This window comes from Trichoderma breve, chromosome 2, assembly GCF_028502605.1.
Source record: "Trichoderma breve strain T069 chromosome 2, whole genome shotgun sequence".
Lineage (NCBI taxonomy): Eukaryota > Fungi > Ascomycota > Sordariomycetes > Hypocreales > Hypocreaceae > Trichoderma > Trichoderma breve.
The window spans coordinates 1,421,962-1,442,491 of NC_079233.1; the positions used below are offsets into that span (position 1 = coordinate 1,421,962).

At 48.5% G+C, this 20,530-nt stretch overlaps 9 protein-coding genes across 9 annotated transcripts; 5 read left to right on the top strand and 4 right to left on the bottom strand.

The window, feature by feature from the left end:
• Window positions 1-1,030, bottom strand: T069G_02679 (RTA1 like protein domain-containing protein; the record flags this gene model as incomplete). The annotated part of the gene is made up of 3 exons (XM_056169889.1): window positions 1-127; window positions 186-596; window positions 651-1,030. The coding sequence occupies 3 exons, from the start codon at window positions 1,028-1,030 to the stop codon at window positions 1-3; spliced, it is 918 nt and encodes a 305-aa protein (XP_056030781.1).
• A 4,522-nt stretch (window positions 1,031-5,552) lies between these two features.
• T069G_02680 (zinc-binding dehydrogenase domain-containing protein) lies at window positions 5,553-6,717 on the top strand (the record flags this gene model as incomplete). Its single annotated transcript, XM_056169890.1, has 3 exons — window positions 5,553-5,733; window positions 5,790-6,293; window positions 6,353-6,717. The coding sequence occupies 3 exons, from the start codon at window positions 5,553-5,555 to the stop codon at window positions 6,715-6,717; spliced, it is 1,050 nt and encodes a 349-aa protein (XP_056030782.1).
• Window positions 6,718-7,328: 611 nt separating this feature from the next.
• T069G_02681 (major facilitator superfamily domain-containing protein) lies at window positions 7,329-9,004 on the top strand (the record flags this gene model as incomplete). Its single annotated transcript, XM_056169891.1, has 3 exons — window positions 7,329-7,479; window positions 7,588-8,779; window positions 8,845-9,004. 3 exons carry the CDS (start codon window positions 7,329-7,331, stop codon window positions 9,002-9,004), a joined length of 1,503 nt encoding a protein of 500 aa, XP_056030783.1.
• A 271-nt stretch (window positions 9,005-9,275) lies between these two features.
• T069G_02682 (fringe-like domain-containing protein) lies at window positions 9,276-10,919 on the bottom strand (the record flags this gene model as incomplete). Its single annotated transcript, XM_056169892.1, has 3 exons — window positions 9,276-9,650; window positions 9,715-10,177; window positions 10,246-10,919. The coding sequence occupies 3 exons, from the start codon at window positions 10,917-10,919 to the stop codon at window positions 9,276-9,278; spliced, it is 1,512 nt and encodes a 503-aa protein (XP_056030784.1).
• Window positions 10,920-12,698: 1,779 nt separating this feature from the next.
• T069G_02683 (acetyltransferase (GNAT) family domain-containing protein) lies at window positions 12,699-13,535 on the top strand (the record flags this gene model as incomplete). Its single annotated transcript, XM_056169893.1, has 2 exons — window positions 12,699-13,095; window positions 13,204-13,535. The coding sequence occupies 2 exons, from the start codon at window positions 12,699-12,701 to the stop codon at window positions 13,533-13,535; spliced, it is 729 nt and encodes a 242-aa protein (XP_056030785.1).
• Window positions 13,536-14,076: 541 nt separating this feature from the next.
• T069G_02684 (pyridine nucleotide-disulfide oxidoreductase domain-containing protein) lies at window positions 14,077-15,516 on the top strand (the record flags this gene model as incomplete). Its single annotated transcript, XM_056169894.1, has 4 exons — window positions 14,077-14,332; window positions 14,381-14,913; window positions 14,973-15,275; window positions 15,340-15,516. 4 exons carry the CDS (start codon window positions 14,077-14,079, stop codon window positions 15,514-15,516), a joined length of 1,269 nt encoding a protein of 422 aa, XP_056030786.1.
• Window positions 15,517-15,691: 175 nt separating this feature from the next.
• Window positions 15,692-16,582, bottom strand: T069G_02685 (methyltransferase domain-containing protein; the record flags this gene model as incomplete). The annotated part of the gene is made up of 1 exon (XM_056169895.1): window positions 15,692-16,582. One exon carries the CDS (start codon window positions 16,580-16,582, stop codon window positions 15,692-15,694), a length of 891 nt encoding a protein of 296 aa, XP_056030787.1.
• A 1,011-nt stretch (window positions 16,583-17,593) lies between these two features.
• On the bottom strand, window positions 17,594-18,739 carry T069G_02686 (uncharacterized protein; the record flags this gene model as incomplete). Its single annotated transcript, XM_056169896.1, has 2 exons — window positions 17,594-17,885; window positions 17,943-18,739. The coding sequence occupies 2 exons, from the start codon at window positions 18,737-18,739 to the stop codon at window positions 17,594-17,596; spliced, it is 1,089 nt and encodes a 362-aa protein (XP_056030788.1).
• A 1,221-nt stretch (window positions 18,740-19,960) lies between these two features.
• On the top strand, window positions 19,961-20,443 carry T069G_02687 (uncharacterized protein; the record flags this gene model as incomplete). The annotated part of the gene is made up of 2 exons (XM_056169897.1): window positions 19,961-20,023; window positions 20,153-20,443. The coding sequence occupies 2 exons, from the start codon at window positions 19,961-19,963 to the stop codon at window positions 20,441-20,443; spliced, it is 354 nt and encodes a 117-aa protein (XP_056030789.1).
• Window positions 20,444-20,530: the final 87 nt, after the last annotated feature.

The window sequence follows — 20,530 nt, forward strand, 5'->3', positions numbered from 1 at the left end:
TTAAGCCTTAGATTCGGTATTCGTGGACTCATCGAATGTATGAAGAGACATAGCTTTGGGCTCGTCTCGACCAAAAATAAGACCAGGGTGTCCAATGCAGAGGCAGAACGAAGCGATAACAACCAAGCTAAAGCGAATGTCAATCCGAGTACACTTTATCAAGGGAAACGAGATCTGGTACTTACACTCCCTCAAGGCCAATGAAGAGGCCCTGATCTGTAATTAGGTTAGAGTGAACGTAGCCCTTGCTCAGCTCATAACAACGGTATACGCAACGCGTGAAGATGAGAAGGATCGCAGCACCCAGGAAACCCAAAAAGACGCGCATTCTTGTTCCCAAAGGTGATGAGGGCTTTTTGCGGACATATCGAGTCACGTAATCGATGAACAAGGCGCTGAAGAAGAACAGGCCGCCGACCTGGAGCCCTAGACCAGTCATGGCAATATCGACACCGGTTTGGCTACCTCCAGAGCTGACGACAGATATGGCACCACCGGCAGCTTGGAGAATAAGGCAGACGATATCGAGAGGGATAAAGATCCAATAGAATAGCTCGGGCTTGATGCGTGAAACTTCAGGGGCCAAGAAGTTGATGCTATGGCAGGTGTTAGCTGGCGGTCAACGATAGTTCGGCCAACAGTAGACTCACGTCTTGGAGAGGGTAATGTATATTCCAGCCGTGAAAAACACAGGGGCAATGGTAATGAGGACGATCTGGTCCATGAAGCCGCCGAAAGAGAAAGGATTATTGTAGAGAACAAGGCGACCAGCATAGCCCCCAATCTCAACTAGGCACCCGAAGATCATGAGGGTCATGAAATTCCACTGACGCCAACGAACGCCAAGAAATGCATGGATACTGATGCCTATAGCAAAGAGGGCTATGAAGACAGAGTTGGCAGCGATGGAAGGTCGATACTTGTAGACACTCCATTCGACAGGGCAGACATCGAGAGTACAATTGGCCTGTGGACCGAACACAACATAGCCGCCTGGCGTCCCAGGTATTCCCTGGCCCGGAGTTGTCATGATGGATAAAATTGAAGTCAAAGTATGGTGGTCGATGCGAGTGTTCTCCGTACTGCTGGAGATTGTTGTGTGGGCAGCGCGAAAGGGGGAGGACGGCAGTGTTGCCTATATAGCTGTTTCGTGCTTGCGATGGACTGCTTCGAGAGAATGGGGCTTGCACAGACGACGAAAGAATGCCCAAAGGAGTCTGCAAATGGTTTGGGCTTCTTGTTGCTGAAGGATTCTGCCTAAATAATGTTGAATCCTGATAACGTTCAATTTATGTCCTGAACGGCGTCGTCCAGGCAATCAAATTCGACACAACAGCAAACGGAGTAGCGGCGAAACAGAAGCACATCCAAGACTGAAATGGAAACTGGTATGTGCTGACGATGGGGCTGTGTGAATTGATAGAATTCGATCAGGTGCAAAAGGAGAGTGCCCTGATTACAAAGTGTGATGTAAAAAATCTCTTTTTTATTGTGCTGGCATCTGTCAAATATGAGCGAGTTGCGCCGATGCTCCTGATCGGAGGGACGGAGTAACTTTTGAAGGTCCAGATCGTTAGTCTCATTAGTTACGCAAGCTGCAGAATGCACATCAATAAAGACACAAACAACTTGGTTTATCCTTCCGCTTATAAATATTGATTAGTTTTGTCTACGCACTCGATGTTGCCTTTCAAGCCATGTTTTGTAATGATCAAACCCTTTGCGAGGTGAAGATTCTTGATATGAAGCTCCGTTGCATCGGTTCTGTAAATCATATCTCCGGCCCACGATTTTGCTGCTAAACGGAATACGGGGCAACGCGGGATTCACAGCCTCCTTCAATTTTTTTTTCTCTCCTGATACCCAAGTGGGTCAGGCCAATGATAGGAGGATTCGTATTTTCGTATCTCTTCGTGGTTGGCATTTTGGAAACCGTTTCAGCCCATGACTACCCAAGACGCCACAAGCTTCAATATTTTGTCAATACTTGGATGCAGCAGGGTGTCGTGCTGAACGGGTGCTAATCTCTCTAGTCGAATCCTCAGGATCAGATCCGTACATAATTTCAATGCTTGCAGTGCCGAATCTGGAATGATGCTGCGAAGAAGGTCTGCGATCCGCGGGAATTGTTCGTGATGCCGAATCTGGAATGATGCCGCGAACAAGGTGCTGCCAACAGCGGGAAAATACTTGGCCTTCGTCCATTTGCTGTGCGACGCCGCAGCTAGATGCGGCTGAAAAACGAAGACGCGCAATGTACATTAGCCATAAAGATTCCCCGCGACAGTCTTGACCAGGTTAGCCATTTGGATCCTGAATGGACTGATATCGCATGAAGCGATGATCCTTCGCTGAACTCTATTTCACGCTCTGATTGTTGTTGAAGGACTGTTGTATATCATCTCATGATGAATCATTGACATGCGGCTGAAAATCTCCGTCCTGGCAAGGTGCTCTTAGCCCACTGGTTCGGTGGTATTCGGCTGAATCCGAATTACCGGGGGTTCGATGCAGCTTGGTTCCTTTGGAGAGCAGCTACATGTTATGGCGCGTATGTTCCATCATATTGACGACCATCGATCTTTGACTACAGGTCAGTCTTGCTGTTTTGGAATAATCATTGAACTCTACTCAACTTTTTGGATCTCTATCTCGTCATTGATGAATGTATTTCATGTAGAGCATGCTCTCGAACTGTCGTTCGGAGGGCCATGATTTCCCGACACCGAGCGGGACCCAATCATTCGTGGCATCCAAGTGCTGACCTTTCCGCCATCAAGGTCTAGCAAGATCTAGTGCCTCAAGCCGAAGATTCGCGAAACGCCTCAGGAAGTATTCCAACCTAAGAGGAATACCAGCGTTTTAGTGGTCGCGATATTCCCCACAAGACTGTCAGCCTTATGTTCCGGCAATCTATATTCCTAACGTCTACCAGGGTCCGGGTATATGTAGTGTGAAGAACGGCGGAGATTGCGGGAATCCTACGCGATATGCAAGATTCCATGTATAGATTCAGTTGCCACTTACTAGTGATGGCGTATCTTTTCGGGAAAACGCTGTCATGGTGATCGATCTTTCGGCCGAGACGTCTTCGCAGCCGGTCCACGACTCAGCATACCCGTCAAATTGCCAAACAGCTCTTTGGTTCAAAGCACAGGAGTCCTACGGACATCAGTATACTTCGTGTACGGCTGTTCTTCCTACTAATCGTTTTTCTATCCCTGCGCGCTCCTGCCAGGAATGGAAGAGGTTTTTGCAGGAAGAATCGCAACCATGACATGAGTCATAATGATGGCTAACGGAAGGGACTGGCTCAAGCTGGTAGAGGCTGGAGACATGCCTGAAGTTTGAGGCTAGGTCCATGAATGTTCTCAGATAAATCCTCATGGGTTGTTGCTTGTGACGAGCACCGTTGCGTTGCGTCGCATCCAAGCACTGAAGGAACATGTCATAACCTTGGTACAGTTGCAGGAGCAGGCCCTGATGTGTTGTTGACAATTAACGGATTGAGTGATTGCTATGATTGAATATCTGAGAAATCACCATGTAGGCATCGGGATATGTAGTGTTGCCAACCTAAGCAGCCCTCGCTGCAAGTTACCTTTGGCTGGCGTTTCTATTTTGAGTGGCAGCCATGCAGCCACGAGATGCTGTCTAACTAAATAACTCGCGCCTTCCTGCATCCATTTTGCCCTCGTGATTAATTATTGATGCATGATCAATAATCATGGAATTGCGGTTGTGGAACGTTGAACTACTTTTTGGGTGACATGCAGCCTTTAGGCTGTCACACACACTCTCTCTCTATGAGCTTCATGGATTGGCCTTTACAAACCTAAAAGATGGTGTTTTTTGGGTACTATTCGGTTGTCTAACTACTGATTGACGGCACGGGGTGTACGAATCAAAGAAATGTCGGAGCAATGCCGGATACAGGAACATTGTCCACCTGGTGTATTCTCGACGTTTCTAAGAAGGTGAAGCTGAGATGCTCTAAAAGTGCTAGCTGTTCCGCTCTTGATGGTGGCGAGCCCCAATCAGGGGCGATTTAGCGCTTGAATCAGTGCCGAAGATGGGCCTCGGCTCGGCATCCGGGCTTCAGGATATGTTCTCTCCTTGTCGTCATGCTCGTTGTCACTCTCGATTAATAAGGAGAGAGAAAAATTGTGCCATTGTACTCCATTTAAAAACTGATTGAGTCGTTTGCGTTATGGATGCATGAGGTCATTTGTCTTGAGGAGCGGAGTTTTGATTGTAGAGTTATTATGTCTGCTTGTATAATCGTTCCGTGGCCCTTTTGCGCATGTTGAAGCTGAGGATCATGCATGCTTACGCCTTGGTCATCCAATAGGAACAGACAGGATTTATGCTGTCAGACTCACAACATAGATGGACCTGTATTGTAACAGCCAATTTGCTACACAACTCCGCGACTATTAACAAGGTCCGAAACATGGACCGTTTTCTCTTTCAGCATGAATTTGCTGCAGAGCCCAAGTCCGCGATTACCAATCAGGTCACTGCCAGCAGATCGACACTAGCGAGTCAAAACAAGAGCGATGGCGGAACAGCCGCGGCGCGGCGCAAACGGGAAACTGTCTGAATCTGTATCTTCACCGAGACTATCTTTTTGCGAGGGCTGCATCTATGTACTTGCCGTACAAAGAGAAGTGGTCAAACGTCCAAGGATCTTCGGAGTGTTGTACATAACATGCCGTTTCTCTTTTTCCACTCCTTTCCTCCTAAAACTAGTCCCGGGTTTGAGTCTCCCCTTGCGGCTCGATCCATGCCATCCATGTCTTTGTGGCTGCCGCTTCTCGACACCGAAAAAACCTCGGTATCTTCGCCTCTCCCCCATAATTATGCAAAGACGGGACTTAGTGAGCCTGCAGCCGGGCTCTTTTCTAAAAGAAGGACTCGGCCGGCCGGCCGAAAGACACAAAGGTGCATCTGCTCGGAGCTGCACTCGACGGCGAGGGCGAACTCCGCACCGGAGGAATATCCCCATTGCGAAATGGCGGGCCCTAGTGGCTTTGTGGGGAGCCGCTGGTGACGGGGTTTTCTCAATGTTCTGTTGCATCGCTGCGGTTTTGGCTTTGGTTCCCCTTGCTTTTGACGTTGTCGATAGAGCCAATGCAGGAGTTTCCATCCCTGCGGGCCACCGTCCCATCGTCCCGAGGCCATCGACACGAGTTTTGAATTTCCAATTGCTAAGCACAACGGACCTGTATAGTACAACACGACTCCAGGCAATGCGGGTCTCCGTGGACGGTCGGATTCTCCATGTTGCTGTTTCAGACGCTGAATCCCTAGTTCAATGGAGCAAACACCCGCTTTGAGGCTGTCGCCGCCGCCGCTGTCGATACTTGCTAAATGCTAGCTGGAGGGTCGGCCACGCTTTAGGCCAGAGATGCGAGTATAAAGACAGCTGTGCGCTCCAGATTTGTTTTTTTCGAGTCTTTGAATCTCAAGCTAGATCATTCCATCTCTACTAGCGCATCACTTTCAAGCTCCTTACGACAAACGCCATTCTTTCACCTTCAACCTTCATCATGGCTGTAGACAACCTGTCCATTGTTCTCGCCGAACGGCCCACCGGTGAAATCGTTCCCGGCACCACCTTCAAGCAGAAGATCTCTCCTGCTCCCACCTCAGCCGACATCAAGGATGGAGAGATCCTCGTCGAGGCTCTTTACCTCTCTTTGGACCCGGCCATGCGAGCTTGGCTGAATGGTAATTCGCATTGTCCGTGTCGCATTTCCTACAATTTCTAACATGCCACTTTTTAGATGTCCGATCTTATGTGCCCCCTGTCCAGATCGGCGAGACCATGCGTGGTGCTTCCGTGTGCCGCGTTCTTGCTTCCAAGAGCAAGCAGGCCAAGGCTGGCGACTACGTTTGCGGCTTCACTGGTTGGACTCAGTATGCCGTCCTCCGCGAGGGCGCTTTTGAGCCTTCTTCCAACTACCCCGGCCTGAGGGAGCCCAAGGACATGCTGTCAGTCCTCGGCATGACTGGCCTCACTGCTTGGATCGGCATGACCAAGATTGGAGAGCCCAAGGCTGGCGAGACTGTTGTTGTTTCCGGTGCTGCTGGTGCTACTGGCAGCATTGCCGGCCAGATCGCCAAGATCAACGGCGCCCGTGTCGTTGGAATTGCTGGCAGCGCTGATAAGTGCAAGTGGCTGGTTGAGGAGCTCGGCTTCGACGTTGCCCTGAACTACAAGGATGCCGACTTCAAGGAGAAGTTCAAGGAGGCCACTCCCAAGTACATTGATGTCTACTTTGACAATGGTAAGCATATCCGCTATCACGCTTGACACAGGCCCCCCCGCTAACCAGTACCTACTTAGTTGGTGGTGAAATCCTCAACATGTGCCTTGCCCGCGCCAAGGAGCACGCTCGCTTCGTCATGTGCGGTGGCATCAGCCAGTACAACAGCGCCAACCCCGAGGGTCCCAGCAACATCTCCAGAGTCATCAGCATGCGCATCAAGATGCAGGGCTTCATTGTCTTCGACCACATCAAGGACTACGGCAAGGCTCGCCAGGAGCTCTCCCAGTGGGTTTCCGAGGGCAAGATCAAGAAGACCGAGCACATTCTCCCCGGTGGTCTCCAGGTTGCTGAGCAGGGCCTGGTTGACCTGTACAAGGGCTCCAACACCGGAAAGCTGCTGGTCGAGGTCAAGAACCCCAAGGAGAACCCCTCCAAGTTGTAAAAGGTTGCAAGGAAAGATGGAGAAGAAAGAAAATACCCCACAAGTTAATGAGTTCAATAACGTTGAACAGAAATGTATATAGTTTTGTATGATCTAGACGCATTGGCAGGCAGCGAATGATATTTCTATTTCTGCTTACCTATCTTGAGCTCTATTCCAGCAGTGAATGGATGCCTTGTTCAATGGAACCCAAGACACTCATGCCGGCTATTGATTCTAGGATCTTTCTAACAACGAGGCTAAATTCTCTGACGCCATGATTGGCCATTATTCGCCCCCGGCACTTCAAAGACGAGCTTCACGGCATGGGTTCAAAAGAGCTCAATTCAATTCTAACTCAGCTCCACACAGTCCGGTTCTAACCGATGCATCCCACCTTCAACCACCAATTAACGATCATGAACACCATCCCTAGCTCGTTTTCTGCAATTTAGCTTAGCCATATCATTCTGTTATCGTAACCGCAATCGGACACTAAGCTCCGTCTGTCTCGAGAGCTCTTTTTTTTTTCTAATTGCGACAAAATCTGAATTTTCTTTCTCCTCGTCGACATGGTGGTTGATTGACGTCTCTTTCCCTTTAATTCTCGCCGGCTCGCTTGCTGTTCAACAATGGACGATACTGTGGCGAATCGAAACCCGTCTGACAAGGATGATGCTGTTGCCATGGTAGGCGAGGTGCGACATGCCATCGATCCTGTCGTGGAAGCAAGAGCTATCAGGAAGATTGATTGGTTTCTGATCCCAGCAATGATATGCGGATGTCAGTTTTTCCCTCAACTTTTTTATAACTCACAGTCTGGTTGAGACCTATGACTGCAAAAAGATGGGAATAAAATGACATGATACTGACATGATTTTGTATCTGCAGATGGCCTCGTCTACTACGACAAAGCTATTCTCGGTTCAGCTGCCCTCTTTGGCATGACCACAGACCTCAAACTAAGTGTCGTTGACAACTCAACTGTGCCGCCTACTGTCGACACCAGACGCCTCAGCTGGGCTACCTCGCTCTTCTACTTTGGCATGCTAGGAGGCTTGTACCCCATGACATTTGCTCTCCAGCGCTTCGACATGGGGAGAATCCTCGGAATTGTGGTCATTCTTTGGTCTGCCATCTGCATGCTCACGGCAGCAGTAACATCCTGGCAAGGCCTCTTTGTCCAGCGTTTCTTCCTAGGCTTTGTGGAGAGCATCATCCCGACGGGCTTCATGTGCATCGTTTCGGGATACTACACTCAGTCTGAACAGTCGCTACGGCAAAGCTGGTGGTTCAGCAGCACTGGGCTGTTTACAATCATTGGCGGAGCGCTCAACTACGGCTTTGCTCAGATCACAGGCGGAGGACTGAAGAGGTGGCAGTACATATACCTGTTTGGCGGCGCACTCACCTTCATCTTTGGCCTCTTTTGCTTCGCGCTCCCGAATTCGCCGGTATCGGCTTGGTTCCTGACTGCCGAAGAACGATTTGCAGCCGTAGAAAGACTCCGCTACGGACAAACAGGAGTGCGGTGCACGAAATTCAAGTCATCTCAGCTTAAGGAGGCCTTGTTGGATATCAAAGTCTATCTGATCTTTGTGATGATGGCGTCTGCATACACAGTCAACGGCGCAGTGAGCGGCTTTGGGCCCCTTATTGTATCGACATTCGGCTGGAACACTCTCCAATCGATCCTTTTCCAGTTTCCTCTGGGTGGGCTATGCTTCATTGTCATTCTAGCGACCGGCTATATTGGTTCCAAAGTCAACAATGTTCGCATTTTTATGCTCATCTTTACCTGCTTGCCCGTTATTGCTGGCTGTGCCATCATCTGGAAAAGCACCTGGAGCCACCATGCTGCCGCTCCTATTGTAGGATACTCCATTACGGGGTTCTTTGGCGGCACAGTCAGTCTCATCATCACTATTGGAATGGCCAATGTGGCCGGTCATACGAAGAAGAGCTTCATGGCCGCGACAATATTCGTTGCGTACTGTGTTGGAAACATTGTTGGCCCGCAACTCATATGGTCGCAAACCAAGAGCCGACACTATCCTGCCCTATGGCTTGGTTTAATAATATGGTATGACGATTTAGCCGAAGCGATAGGCACATTTATTAAACAATTGGCTAACTTGCTGTGTACAGTTACATTATTTGCATCGTTGCGTCGACTACATTGTACTTTGTCCTACGAGCTGAGAACAAGAAGAAGATGGCCTTGCCTGAAGATGAAGCTGAGCGAGCGAAGCTTGCTTTCCAAGACCTCACAGACAAGGAGAATCCGTACTTCCGCTACGTCTACTAAAACAAAAAGTGCTCGCGATTGGAGGACATTATGCCGTCTCTTTTATAGAAATGATACCCGACGGCTGGCGTTGTTCTCATATCTAGGTTCCATATAAATACATGTACTATGTCGACATCGATAATGTTATACATGATCTAGCTATATACGTATTTTATCTATATACCCCTAGGTATTAATATCAATCCTATACAGTAAAATCCATCCAATCATAAAAGTTCATGCATCGCGCCAACGGGTATATAGCTCTTTTCTTCATGTCCATCAACGCTCAAAACACTCGTGTAATGCTTGGCCCAACCCATTCCACCACTTCGCATTGCCTTTCTTTGCGAAATGCGTCGAGTCTATCCTTGAGCCAGCCAGACTTGAAATCTACCCACTTGTCGTCTCTCTGTTCTGGCTGTCGCGCTTCTCCATACCTAAACGATCGCGCGAGAACGCATTCCTTTTCGTCCCTTCCTCTCCAATTCCACTGAACACAGGTGTTGTCCTTTTTGCACGCCTCCTCGCATTTCTCGAATGAGTCAATTCCTTGGTCCGGGCCAGATTTGGACGCATCCCAGTCACCGTTATCCCAGTTTTCCAAAATGCCTTTTGTGCCAGGCTGATGGAAATTCCAGTAGTCGGAGTACAGTAATGGGCGCTAGAGTCAAATGTTAGAGATCTTGAAACTGAGAAATCGGAACGGGGGGGAATCCTCCACATACATTTTGCTTCCTTTGCCCAAACTCCCATTTCCAAACTTCAACCATGTCCTTTGGCGTTGTCTTGTGCAGCGTCATGATAGGCTGACACCAATAAGTGTCGCTAAATGGAATTCCGTGCAGTGGGTGAGGATTGAACATAGGCCAATAACCTTGCAAAGCCACACCATTATTCCACAGAGTCCAGCCAACAACACTATCGCCGCAACACTCGTCCTTGATCAGTTCTAGCCACTCTTCACTGACTGACGGTCCACTGTATTGACCATGCGGTGACACGTCACGGTGTATAAGCGCCTTGACCGCTGCGCGGCTGAGGGCAAAGCCTGGGCCACCATTGGCAAACCAGGTTTTGAGATCGTCGCGACTCACATCATGGCGTCCAGGCGAGGGGGAGCCCATGTACACCGGGGTATCGGGATCGAAGGTTGAGAGGAACCGGTATACCGTGTCCCACACGACATATCTGCAAAACAGCATAGTTAGCGCCTCCAACTCCAGCATTCCATTTGCTGAACCTTGACATGTACGTACGTATCGGTCTCGTAAAAGAAGTAAAACGGCCTGTCTGGTCGCAACAGCCAAGCACGCTCTATCTGTGGCAGAAACTTGTACCTGTCAATGATCCAGCCATTGACACGCTTCGTCGCCTCCTTATCCTTATCCAGCGTGCCGTTCTGTCTCAATTCTTTTTGTAAAAGATAATTCCCAATATCTGGGTTATACTCTTGATCGTAGTACTTGGATGGAAGATTCGCGAGAATGTCGATGGCAGTGTGGTTGCGGATGCGCTCGTCAAGATCGGAGAAGATGAGCAGCTCGTCGGGTCGGAAGCAGGCGCTGACGCTATCTAGCTGCGCATCGAGCTTTGTGCGATCCTCGCCATGGCCAATCTTGAGCACAGGCTGGATGAGACTCAACAGGTGCTTGGGAAACGTTGCGCAAAGATCCTCGGTCGATTTGTTGGTGGGATCGAGAGACACGGGATCGTAGTCGCTAACTGTCTCGTATGGATAAAATCCGTCCGGTTCGCTAAAGCCCATAGGCCGCAGCAGCGTTGGCGTAAAGACATCACGCTGTCGGCGCCAGAGAAGCCCAAAGGCGACGAGGAAGAAGACGGTGACGCCAATGAAGATGCGGATCAGGCGTTTGTTCAAGAGGAAGAGCCCGATATGCTGCGATTCCGCAGGCTTGGGGAAGAGCGCCATTGCTGTCTGCACATGGCCTTAAGCCTTGCACAGAACCAGAACCAAGGCAAAGACGCGGTTGAATCGCACTTCGTAATAAGTTCGTATTCCGCGATCCTTTTTCTTCCCCCACAGCCACAATCAAGACTGGGATCCCATTTTTTGGCGGATGTCGCTGGTGAGGCAGCTTACTATGCCTAGATGGGGTAGGGTCTTTTGAACACAGTACATACGAGCACTCGGAATAGATATACATTTGCAAGTATCGTATACCTGTCAACTTGGGCAGCGTTCGGGATAATTTAACGTTGATTGGAGGCATTGCCACAGCAAGAAGCCAAACCCCTTTGTTTGGTTGAACATCATTTGACGTGGAAAGTTTATTTGACAATAGGATCTTGATAGCATTGAGCCAATTGCAAGTTGTAGTTGTATGGCAATTAGAAGACTTAATCAACTAAAGGGCGCCTTTGCAGGTTGTTGGCTTGGGCATTACCTACTAATCTCAGTAATAACGTCCCTATGAGACGCACCAAATGTTACCTTTCAGAGCTGCATGTACTCCATACAATGTACGGAGTAAGCATGCGTTGCTTACACTGCATATCACAATACACGTTCTGGAAACTAAAGGTTAGGGATGGATTTTATCTGACAAACTCAACTGAACAATATAAAGATGCCGATAACACATATCAAACGCCTTATGGTAGAGCCTCTCGTCGCATTGCGCGAAAGATTTTTGCTGGGCTAATAGAAGAGCCCGTGTCAGTGATTTTGCTCAGAGGACACCGCCAGCTGTCACATCCAAAACGATATCGTGAGTTGTGCAGTCTGCCAGATCCTCTGGCTACAAATCGGCGCTTTTCTGCCTCAACTATACTTATCAATCGCGAAAATGGCTGTCTTTATGATTTGAACAGAGTGCACAAAGGAGTCCGTAGCGTCAACAGCGTTTGTTCTCCGAAGGAGTCCAACAATGGCCACAACACAATGTAGTTCTTCTTTCATATTTTCACTAAGGGAAAACAAAAATCCATTTTTTTTCCAACGGTGCTCACTTTATTTTCAAATAGCCTTGAGAAAATTGTAGCTGAAAAGGGTACTGAAAGCAGCGGTATGTTGAGAATTTTCCCATACCGCTTCACACATTTCTATTGTCTCTCACTTGCTCTGTATTCTAAGCTTCAAATGTTCCCACAGGTTTAGCCCACGTTATCGGAGACAATTCCGATGCTCTGCACAAGCTGCCTTCGACGGCGCTATTCAGCAACGGATCAGATAACTTTAATGTCTTTTGACGTGACCCACGAGCCACCATATGGAGCGAGATCGGCAAGCTATCCCGGTCTCAAGTAGAAATCCAGGTTTGCTTCCCATCCTGGCTTCCTTCGGATATATATGCCGCTAATGGAAGCTATTGAGTAAATTTGGTCAGCTCCAGGTGCCCAACACGAGGTTCATCCCGTCCTTCAAGCTAAACTCTCAGCCTTGGTTGGCCTTGCGCGCTCGGTGTCGCCAGGTTTGGCGGCTAGAGAACGATTCCACCGAGTCTAGTCATCGCAAAAACGAAGTTTTGCTGGATTCCTCGGCCTCCGTGCGCCACATGCCAAGATTGCTATCACTTTCTATCATGTCAATAGTTCTAGGCATGGCCTCAAAAGGACTTTCAAAAGGACCTTCAAAAGCCGGTCTCGAAGCTATAAATATGACGAACAATCCCTTCGCCCTCGAGCATGCGTTGTTGATGCTATACAACTTCTCAGAAACAGCGAAACATTAGCTCTTAACAACCTAACCATGGTTCAAGTAGTTCTCCCAGCGCTCATCCCAGACATACCCAAGGTCTACGATGTCTACTTCAACGCCTTTCAGAACGACCAAATGGGGAAGATTATGCTCGAGATCCTCTTTCCTGGAGTGATCGACGAAGAGTTCAAGAAAGCGCACGCTGCCGGAACACTGGCCTACTGGCATACCAGCGGGTCCCAATACACTTTCAAATGTGTTGATACGAGCACTGGAGAGATTATTGGCATGGCCCTCGGCGATGTCTACCTAACAGAGCGATCAGAGGAGGAGCGGAAGAACCACGGGGTACCCTGGCTCATAGGAGAGCAACGCGAGAGAGCGGAAAAGATTCTGAATCCGTTATGGGAGGTGAGGGAAAGATTATTTGGAAGCAAACGCTATATATGTAAGTCAATTTACCCATGCTCGGTCCACATTTTCAGCCTCAGCTGTTGGCGATGTTGCATGCCAAGCGGAACGACTTTCCCACTAATGACACCCGAACTTTTGTTAGATTGCCACGTTATCGGCATCGACCCGAGGCATCAAGGACGCAAGGCCGGCGCCTTGCTCGTGCAATGGGGACTGGATCTGGGTGAGAGGGCTGGCCTGCCCGTCTATTTCGAGTCATCCCCTTCAACAGTCGGCTTGTACAAGAAGATGGGCTTTGAGCTACTGGACGAAAAGATTATACATAAGGCTGAAGTCTTGGGAACGGAGGAAGACATCGAGGTCCCTCTTATGATCAAAATGCCGTCTCTTGCCGGAGGAATGAGCTTCGCAGAGTGGAAGGCCAAGGGATATCCCGAGTTTGGAGGCTCGGATCTTGCACCAAAACTGGCATAGATGGTGTTGGCTGTTGGCATTAATAATTCGTTTTCTCGTGGCCGGAGTTTACATGTACTCTGAGATAAAATACTACCCTAATTTATTGCATTTGGCTCTCAATTGTGGAAACAAAATATGGCACCTACTAGCAATCTGTACACGGACATGAGCTGCCAAGTACAGATGGATGCGCGATTATCAGATCATCTGATAATTTTTCTTGGTCCACATTTGATCAAAAACAATCCTTGAAGTCGCATCTGCTAGCGTTTAGACCAGCGGCCAAGGATTCTCTCTCCACTGCTCTATCGGCCGCTTGGCACGCCCGAGCTCCTGCAAGCCATGGCTTTAACAAGAATATTCGCATGTGCTTCGAGGAGCTCCGAGTCGGACTCGGAAAAGGCCGTCCGGAGATCGCGACACGCGATTTTCGGCATTTTCACACCTTCTGCTCGCCTCGAGGTTGTATGAAGACAATGGCAGCGCCGTGAACTTTTGCCATCTTCTTTTTTGACCTTCTTGACAAGATACCATAGAAGTATCTACAATTGTGATCAAGATGCTGGAGAAGGCCAGATTATATACAAAGATTGTGGGTTATACCCTCTACGTTATCTGGGCGGAGCTACGACTTGCTCTCGGAGCCGCCATTGTGCGACGACAAGCTTCCTGGTTTGGATCTTTAGGAGCGGAGGAAAGGACTCGCAACATCGTTATTGTTGGAGCTTCTTTTGCCGGTTACCGTGTAGCTCAAATCGTTGCGAAAGCCTTGCCTCCACGAAGCCCTTATCGAGTCGTCGTCATCGAGCCGAACAGTCATTTTCAATTCACTTGGGTGCTTCCGAGGTTTTGCGTTGTTCAAGGCCATGAACATAAAGCTTTCATTCCTTATGGGGGAAATCTAAAAGGGGCCATAGAGGGCTCATACCGCTGGGTGAAGGACAAAGCCGCCGACATTGATCGCACAGCTGTTAGGCTGCAGGATAGCGGCGAGGTAATCCCATACGAGTTCCTCGTCATTGCTACGGGAGCCGGAGTCAAAGATGGCCTTCCATCGCGAGTTAATGCTACAGACAAGCTTGAGGGTATGAAGCTTCTACAAGGGATGCAAAAGGGAGTCGAATCTGCCAACACCGTCGTCGTCGTTGGAGGAGGCGCCGCTGGAGTCGAAGTCGCCACAGATGCCAAGGCCCTCTATCCAGAGAAGCACATCATCTTGGTCCACTCAAGACCGGCAGTGATGCATCGTTTTGGCAAAGGCCTCCAAAAAGCTGCGCGAGAGGGCCTTGAAAGACTAGGCGTGGAGCTTATTCTCGAAGACCGCGTTGTGGATGAAGATGCGTCTTCGAAGGTAGTGACCCTGAAATCTGGCCGAAAGATTTCATACGATTTCTATGTATGCTCACCTGACGTCTCCAAAAATTCTCCGTTATTTGAACTAATGAGTCGCGACAGATGAACTGTGCCGGGCAAAGGCCACTCTCCGACGTAATTGCCAACCTTTCTCCCAACTCGATCTCATCCACGGGACATATCAAAGTCAAGCCGACCCTCCAAATAGACGACGGTTCTCTGCCGAATGTCTACACATGCGGCGACGTTGCCGATACCAAGACTCCAAACCCAAACTCTCGATCAGGGACACGCCAAGCAACTGTTGTGGCGGAAAATATTCTCCTTGCAGTTGCAGGCAAAAAGCCTCGCCACATCTACAAGAACGAATGGGTAGATGGCATAATTAAGCTGACTCTGGGACTGGTATGTTATAATTTTGAATAAATCTTCAACATCTTCTCCTTTTGCTAATAAAAGGGTTTTATAGGATCGATCAGTTACGCACCTTGGAGATGGAATATCTGAGCTACTCTTTCCTTCAAAGGAAACAGACGAGGCTCTCATGTCTGCCATGTGCTGGTCGCGCATGGGAGAGAAACCATTTGAAGACAAATACATGGATGATCACGCAGCTGAGGTGGTGGCAGATTCCAGCAAAGTATGAATTCCAGATACGGAGCCCTTGGACGTGTATTTTACTTCCTTCAAGAAACTATAATGGGGGAAGTAATAAGATATATCTTTGTGCATTTCGCTATGGACTCTTTAAAAAGAGTTAATTGCTATGATGATAAAAACAAATAGATCATAGACGTTCTTGCGACATAATTATTTCGTTTTCAGTGGAACTTGGCAACCCAAACATCCATAGTCCACGACTTCTTCAATCCAAAAGTGTCCAAAACTCCAATAACGCCATCTCTAGCAGATCGCAAAAGCGCCTTGACTTTTACATCCTCAACCTTCTTCTCAATTTCATCCAAAAATTTGGGACTCTTGACAGTGCTCGTCTCCCAATGGCCATCCAAGAGTCCCTCCTCCGGCACCACTATGGTCTCTTCATCAAGAACCCAGCCATTCTCCTTTGAAGCATCACTGATGGCGCCGGGGCTGGAGAGACAGCGGATGTTAGCCATGCTTTTTTTGTTGTGTGCCTCGAGAGTGGCTCGGGCCACCGAAGCAAGGACATGCGGCAGGGCATTCGTCTGCGTCGCCTTGAGGGCATATTCCGCAATGAGAAGAGACTTGGCTCGTCCCCTCAAGGCGCCCAGCATCTTGGTGAGCGTGGCAGGCGAATCAAAGTACCAAATGCAGTGGGCAAAGACAACGTAATCCCACGACTTGTCGGCATTCTCAGCAAGATAGTCGATCGGATCGGCAAAGTTCCACGAGATGCGGTCCCCGACGACACCGGCCGAGAGATGCTCTTGGGCCTGAACAAGTGTCCAGGGAGATCCATACTCTGGCGGACCAGGGTCTACGGCATCAACATGGCCAGTGGGCCCAACGGCTTCGGCCAAGACTGCAGTAGTTGTGCCTTGACCACATCCGATCTCGAGGACACGGCTGCCGGGAGCGATTTGCCAGAAGTTGATGAGGTTGATGCGATGCTCGGCTTGGCTAATCTCCAGCTCTACAAGACCTGGGATATCTGGTGTGATGATGTGATATTTTGCAATTGTAGCCGCGGCCGTTGCCGGCATGGGCTCAAAGGAAGCAGAGGAAGACATTTTCGGATGATGTTTCGATTGATTCGAAGGAGATCTTTCTGTGAGATTGCGTCCTCATCTTCTTCTATTATATCCCAATTTTCTGTCTCAGCCTCTCTCTCGCGTCAATATTCTCCTTCATCTGTTGTTGAACTGTCCCATCTCAGCATTCTTCCCCTATTCCCCTTTTAGTAATGTTACTAATGATCATGACTGTGAGTCATGGATATCCCACCTTCAGTTTGAGAGCATCCCACCGAGTCGGGCTCAGATTAGTGATACCCCGCGCTATTATCTCTCGATCTCGAGTCCCTTCTAGCCCTAGTTCCAGCCTAGCACTGTCATTCTATTGTGCCAGAACGGGCTAACATCCATTACAAAAGGACTTTTGCTGACGAGAGTAAAAAATGCCCTGTACAAGCTTTGACTCACAGATCCATACCTCAAATATTCATACGACATTAGATCATTCTGAAAAGAGGCGGAAATTTTCCCGCTGGCGAAACAGTACGGCCGATTGTGCTATTGGGCCAGGCCCATTGTGGCAGGACATAAGCAAAAAGGGACTGATTGAAAGAATGATTCATTCTGCTTAGCTGGTGGATCTATTGGTTGAAGAGTCACATAGACAAATTAATGGCTATCCATCTACCGTCGCTATAGCCTATCACCCCATCCTATCTCTGCACTTGATAATATCAGAATCGGACAAACCTGAGTGCTGTTCCCCGCAGCTTCCGTATTGACGGGATTTACCAAGTCCTTTGATGTGTTGAGCATTAGGTGATGCGTCCGAGCTCTGTAAGATACATGCATACATTTTCCAAGACTCAATGAAGATATCCGGAGACATTCTTGGAAACAATTCCCGCAGCATACACGTGCAATGTTTCCTCAGACTCAGCGCGTGGTTGCAAATCTATGCCTCGTAACCTTGAAGTTCCAATATGATCACGAGAGTATGCATGCGCTGAAGCTTTCTCTCGACTAAGCAAACACCCAAAAATAACTGCGCAATCATCTCGAGTCCTTCTAAAAGGTAGTCTGCAGCTTGGGATAATCCTCCGCATGGACCTTCAAATCCGCGTAGATTGCTTCAGAGTGATCTCTCGATAGCTGGTGCATTCGTTTCAGGTCTTTCTCTTCCAGTTCCTCCATCTCCTCTAGAGGCTCTTGTTTGGGTGCCTTCTCGTCGTCTTCTAGAACTTCTAGGGCTTTCTTGATTCCGGATGACTCTCCAATAAGCAGAACTTGGGCATTGTCGTGGTCAAGGTGATTCGGCCGAGATGGAATCCACCTCAAGTCTCGGAATTCCTCAAGGATCCTACAAAGCTAGATTAGCATTCATTTGTCATTGGAAAATAAAATGATCAGCGCCTACTCTTTGGGATACTCTGGTCCTTTGGGAAGACGGGCAGAAGCCGGCGCTGGATACTTTGGGTTTTTGGTGCTGATGATGAAACTTCCTTGTTCCTTCACTCCAAGGTCTTTCTGCACCTCGCCGAGTTTCTCTGGAATGGTAATCATGTACGCAAGATGGCTCGCTCGCCCAGTGGTCGTCATGGCGTAAACACCTTCGCCTATTGGTGTGGCTGCTGGAGTGTGCCTGGTGCCTTTTGTCTTGGTCTCGTACTCCTCACCAGCGAGAAACTCGCCCTTGATTTCATCATACGACGCCCCAGACTTCTCTACAAACGCCATGAAACGATCTCTGCCACTGGCTGGGAGCACTTTCTTTGGCAGAATGAGGATTCGCGAATTCCCAGCATCCGAAAGTGGCCCCTCGCTCAGCTTCGCGTCATGTGGAATTGGCCTCAGAATAATAAACGTTCTCGCAATGTCTCCCACTTCTTCTGGTTTTTCGACATCCACACGTCCTCGCATGAAGAAATAGATAATGCCCTTTTCGAGAATACTTGAAGGAGTGTCTGTGTCTGATTTGGGCGTAGAAGTCGTGTCATCTTCAGATTTAACGTCAGCTTTGGAATCTGCTGGCTCTTGCTTCACGTCTTGAGGAGCGCCTTGTTTTTCCTCAGTGCCATTTTCGTTGGTTTCATCGAGAGACGTTTCCGTCTTGATCTTGGTTCGCTTCGCATCTGGATTTTCCACCTCGGTTTTGTGCTTGTCGCCAGCCGAAATTTGTTGACCTTGGTCCTGATCTGTAGTTTTATCTGCCATTTTAGAATACTTTCGATCAGTCTCAGATGCTTGGATTGTTTTGGGCGATGAGAAGGTAAGTTACGTACCACTGAAGTAATTGCCGGAAGCTGTCTAGAAATACGGCCAGCATTGGCATGTGATGTCATTCACCTGTCATGATGAAGATGTTGATCATTAGTGACCGCGGGAAAAAATGCTAAAAGGGAATCGCCAGTAATATTATTAGAGTTTTCGCATGGAACTGACCGAATGCGGGATGTTTTGCTAGAAGCAAAATTGCAGCGCTTTGTGTCTACACTCTGAAGCGCGTTTCAAACGTGAAAGCGTGTCGTTGCTTGAGAGACAGCAACGAACTACCCCATCTAATTTTCTGCAAGTTGTCTCCAAGTTATGTAATGCCTATTGAGTCCTTGGGTTCAGTACCGAATAACGCTTATTTTCAATAACTTTGAGTCATCTACCTGTCAAATGCAATTCGTTTGCCAGTCTCCACCAGCTCTGTCAATCGATGCTCAAGGCTCAATGTTCTTGGTTTATTGTTCCACTCAATGTAAGAGATTCATGCTGTATTCACCCTATGTTTGCCTTGTCTAGAGATAATAGTTCTGCGCGCAATTAATACACTCAAGATGGTCAGGCTTCCAAAGTCTCGAGGAACAATGTCTATCGTTTGCGAAGCCAAAAGTGAATATATTCGTGCTCTCAAGAGCAACAAAGGTATGCGACGAGGGTGTGTTTCTAAGACAATAAGACTATTCTCTTGTTCAGTATACATCCAATGATTCGAGATTCGATCTTCATGACCCATCCTTCGTGTATTTGCTGCATGGGCTATGTCGTCAACCCAGTGAAGCCAACAATTGCCGTCTAGACCGTGAAATGGATCATGACCAAGCGTGTAGAAAATCCGATTCAAATCTCTTTGTAGAATAGACATCATCCGAATGAATTGTTTGGTTATATTGTGGGCGTATCTCGGCGTTTGCACCACTACATGTCTGAATACGGCATTATTCCTTCAATGGGACAGGGAATGTGGCCTGGGACTCTGGACTCTTGTCACTTGCTGATCAGCTGTATCGTAGTACTCAATATTCGACAGCAACTGACGCTCTGAAATGCATGTAACCTCGAAACACATTTCTCCTACATAACAACTTCAGTCGCGATTTCCCTATAGCCACCTTTCAGCGCCCCTCTTGAAGCAGACGACTACATCTCACGCTAATAAGCGTCACGATGAGCGATACAGGTGCACTTTCGTTGTCGCCCGGCCGAAGTTTCATTCGCGATTTCTTCAACGTATTCGATTCCCTGATAGCATTCCGACTACGCCCTTTCTCTATCTCGCATTTTATCCACACCGCAACCGAATTCTATTATGATGACGATGCGCCAATCTCGGCAGCAGACCAGATCTTGCTCCTATAGCAAAGGAGCACGGAGGCCCGCCACGTCGAACGAGAGGTGGAAGACGTAGTCGAGGATGACGAGACGGAGGTGGATGGGTACATCCACCTACAATTCCTTTCAACTTTGCGAGTCACCAGGAACGACGGAATTGTCGTCAAAATTCGAGCGTTGATCCTGATGAAGGTCAACCCAAACAGAAATGTTTTCGGCCGACTATCTCTTGAGGAAATGCATACAACAACCCTCCTAGTGGAGACATATCCCGAAGGTGACGAGATCGGGGAGCCTATGGAGGAAGATGATATGTAGGAGCTGATTACTTTGTTGCTGCTGGTAGCACCATATCGGAACATGATGAACAGAACCACGGTTTCTTTCTTTCTTTGATACGAGATA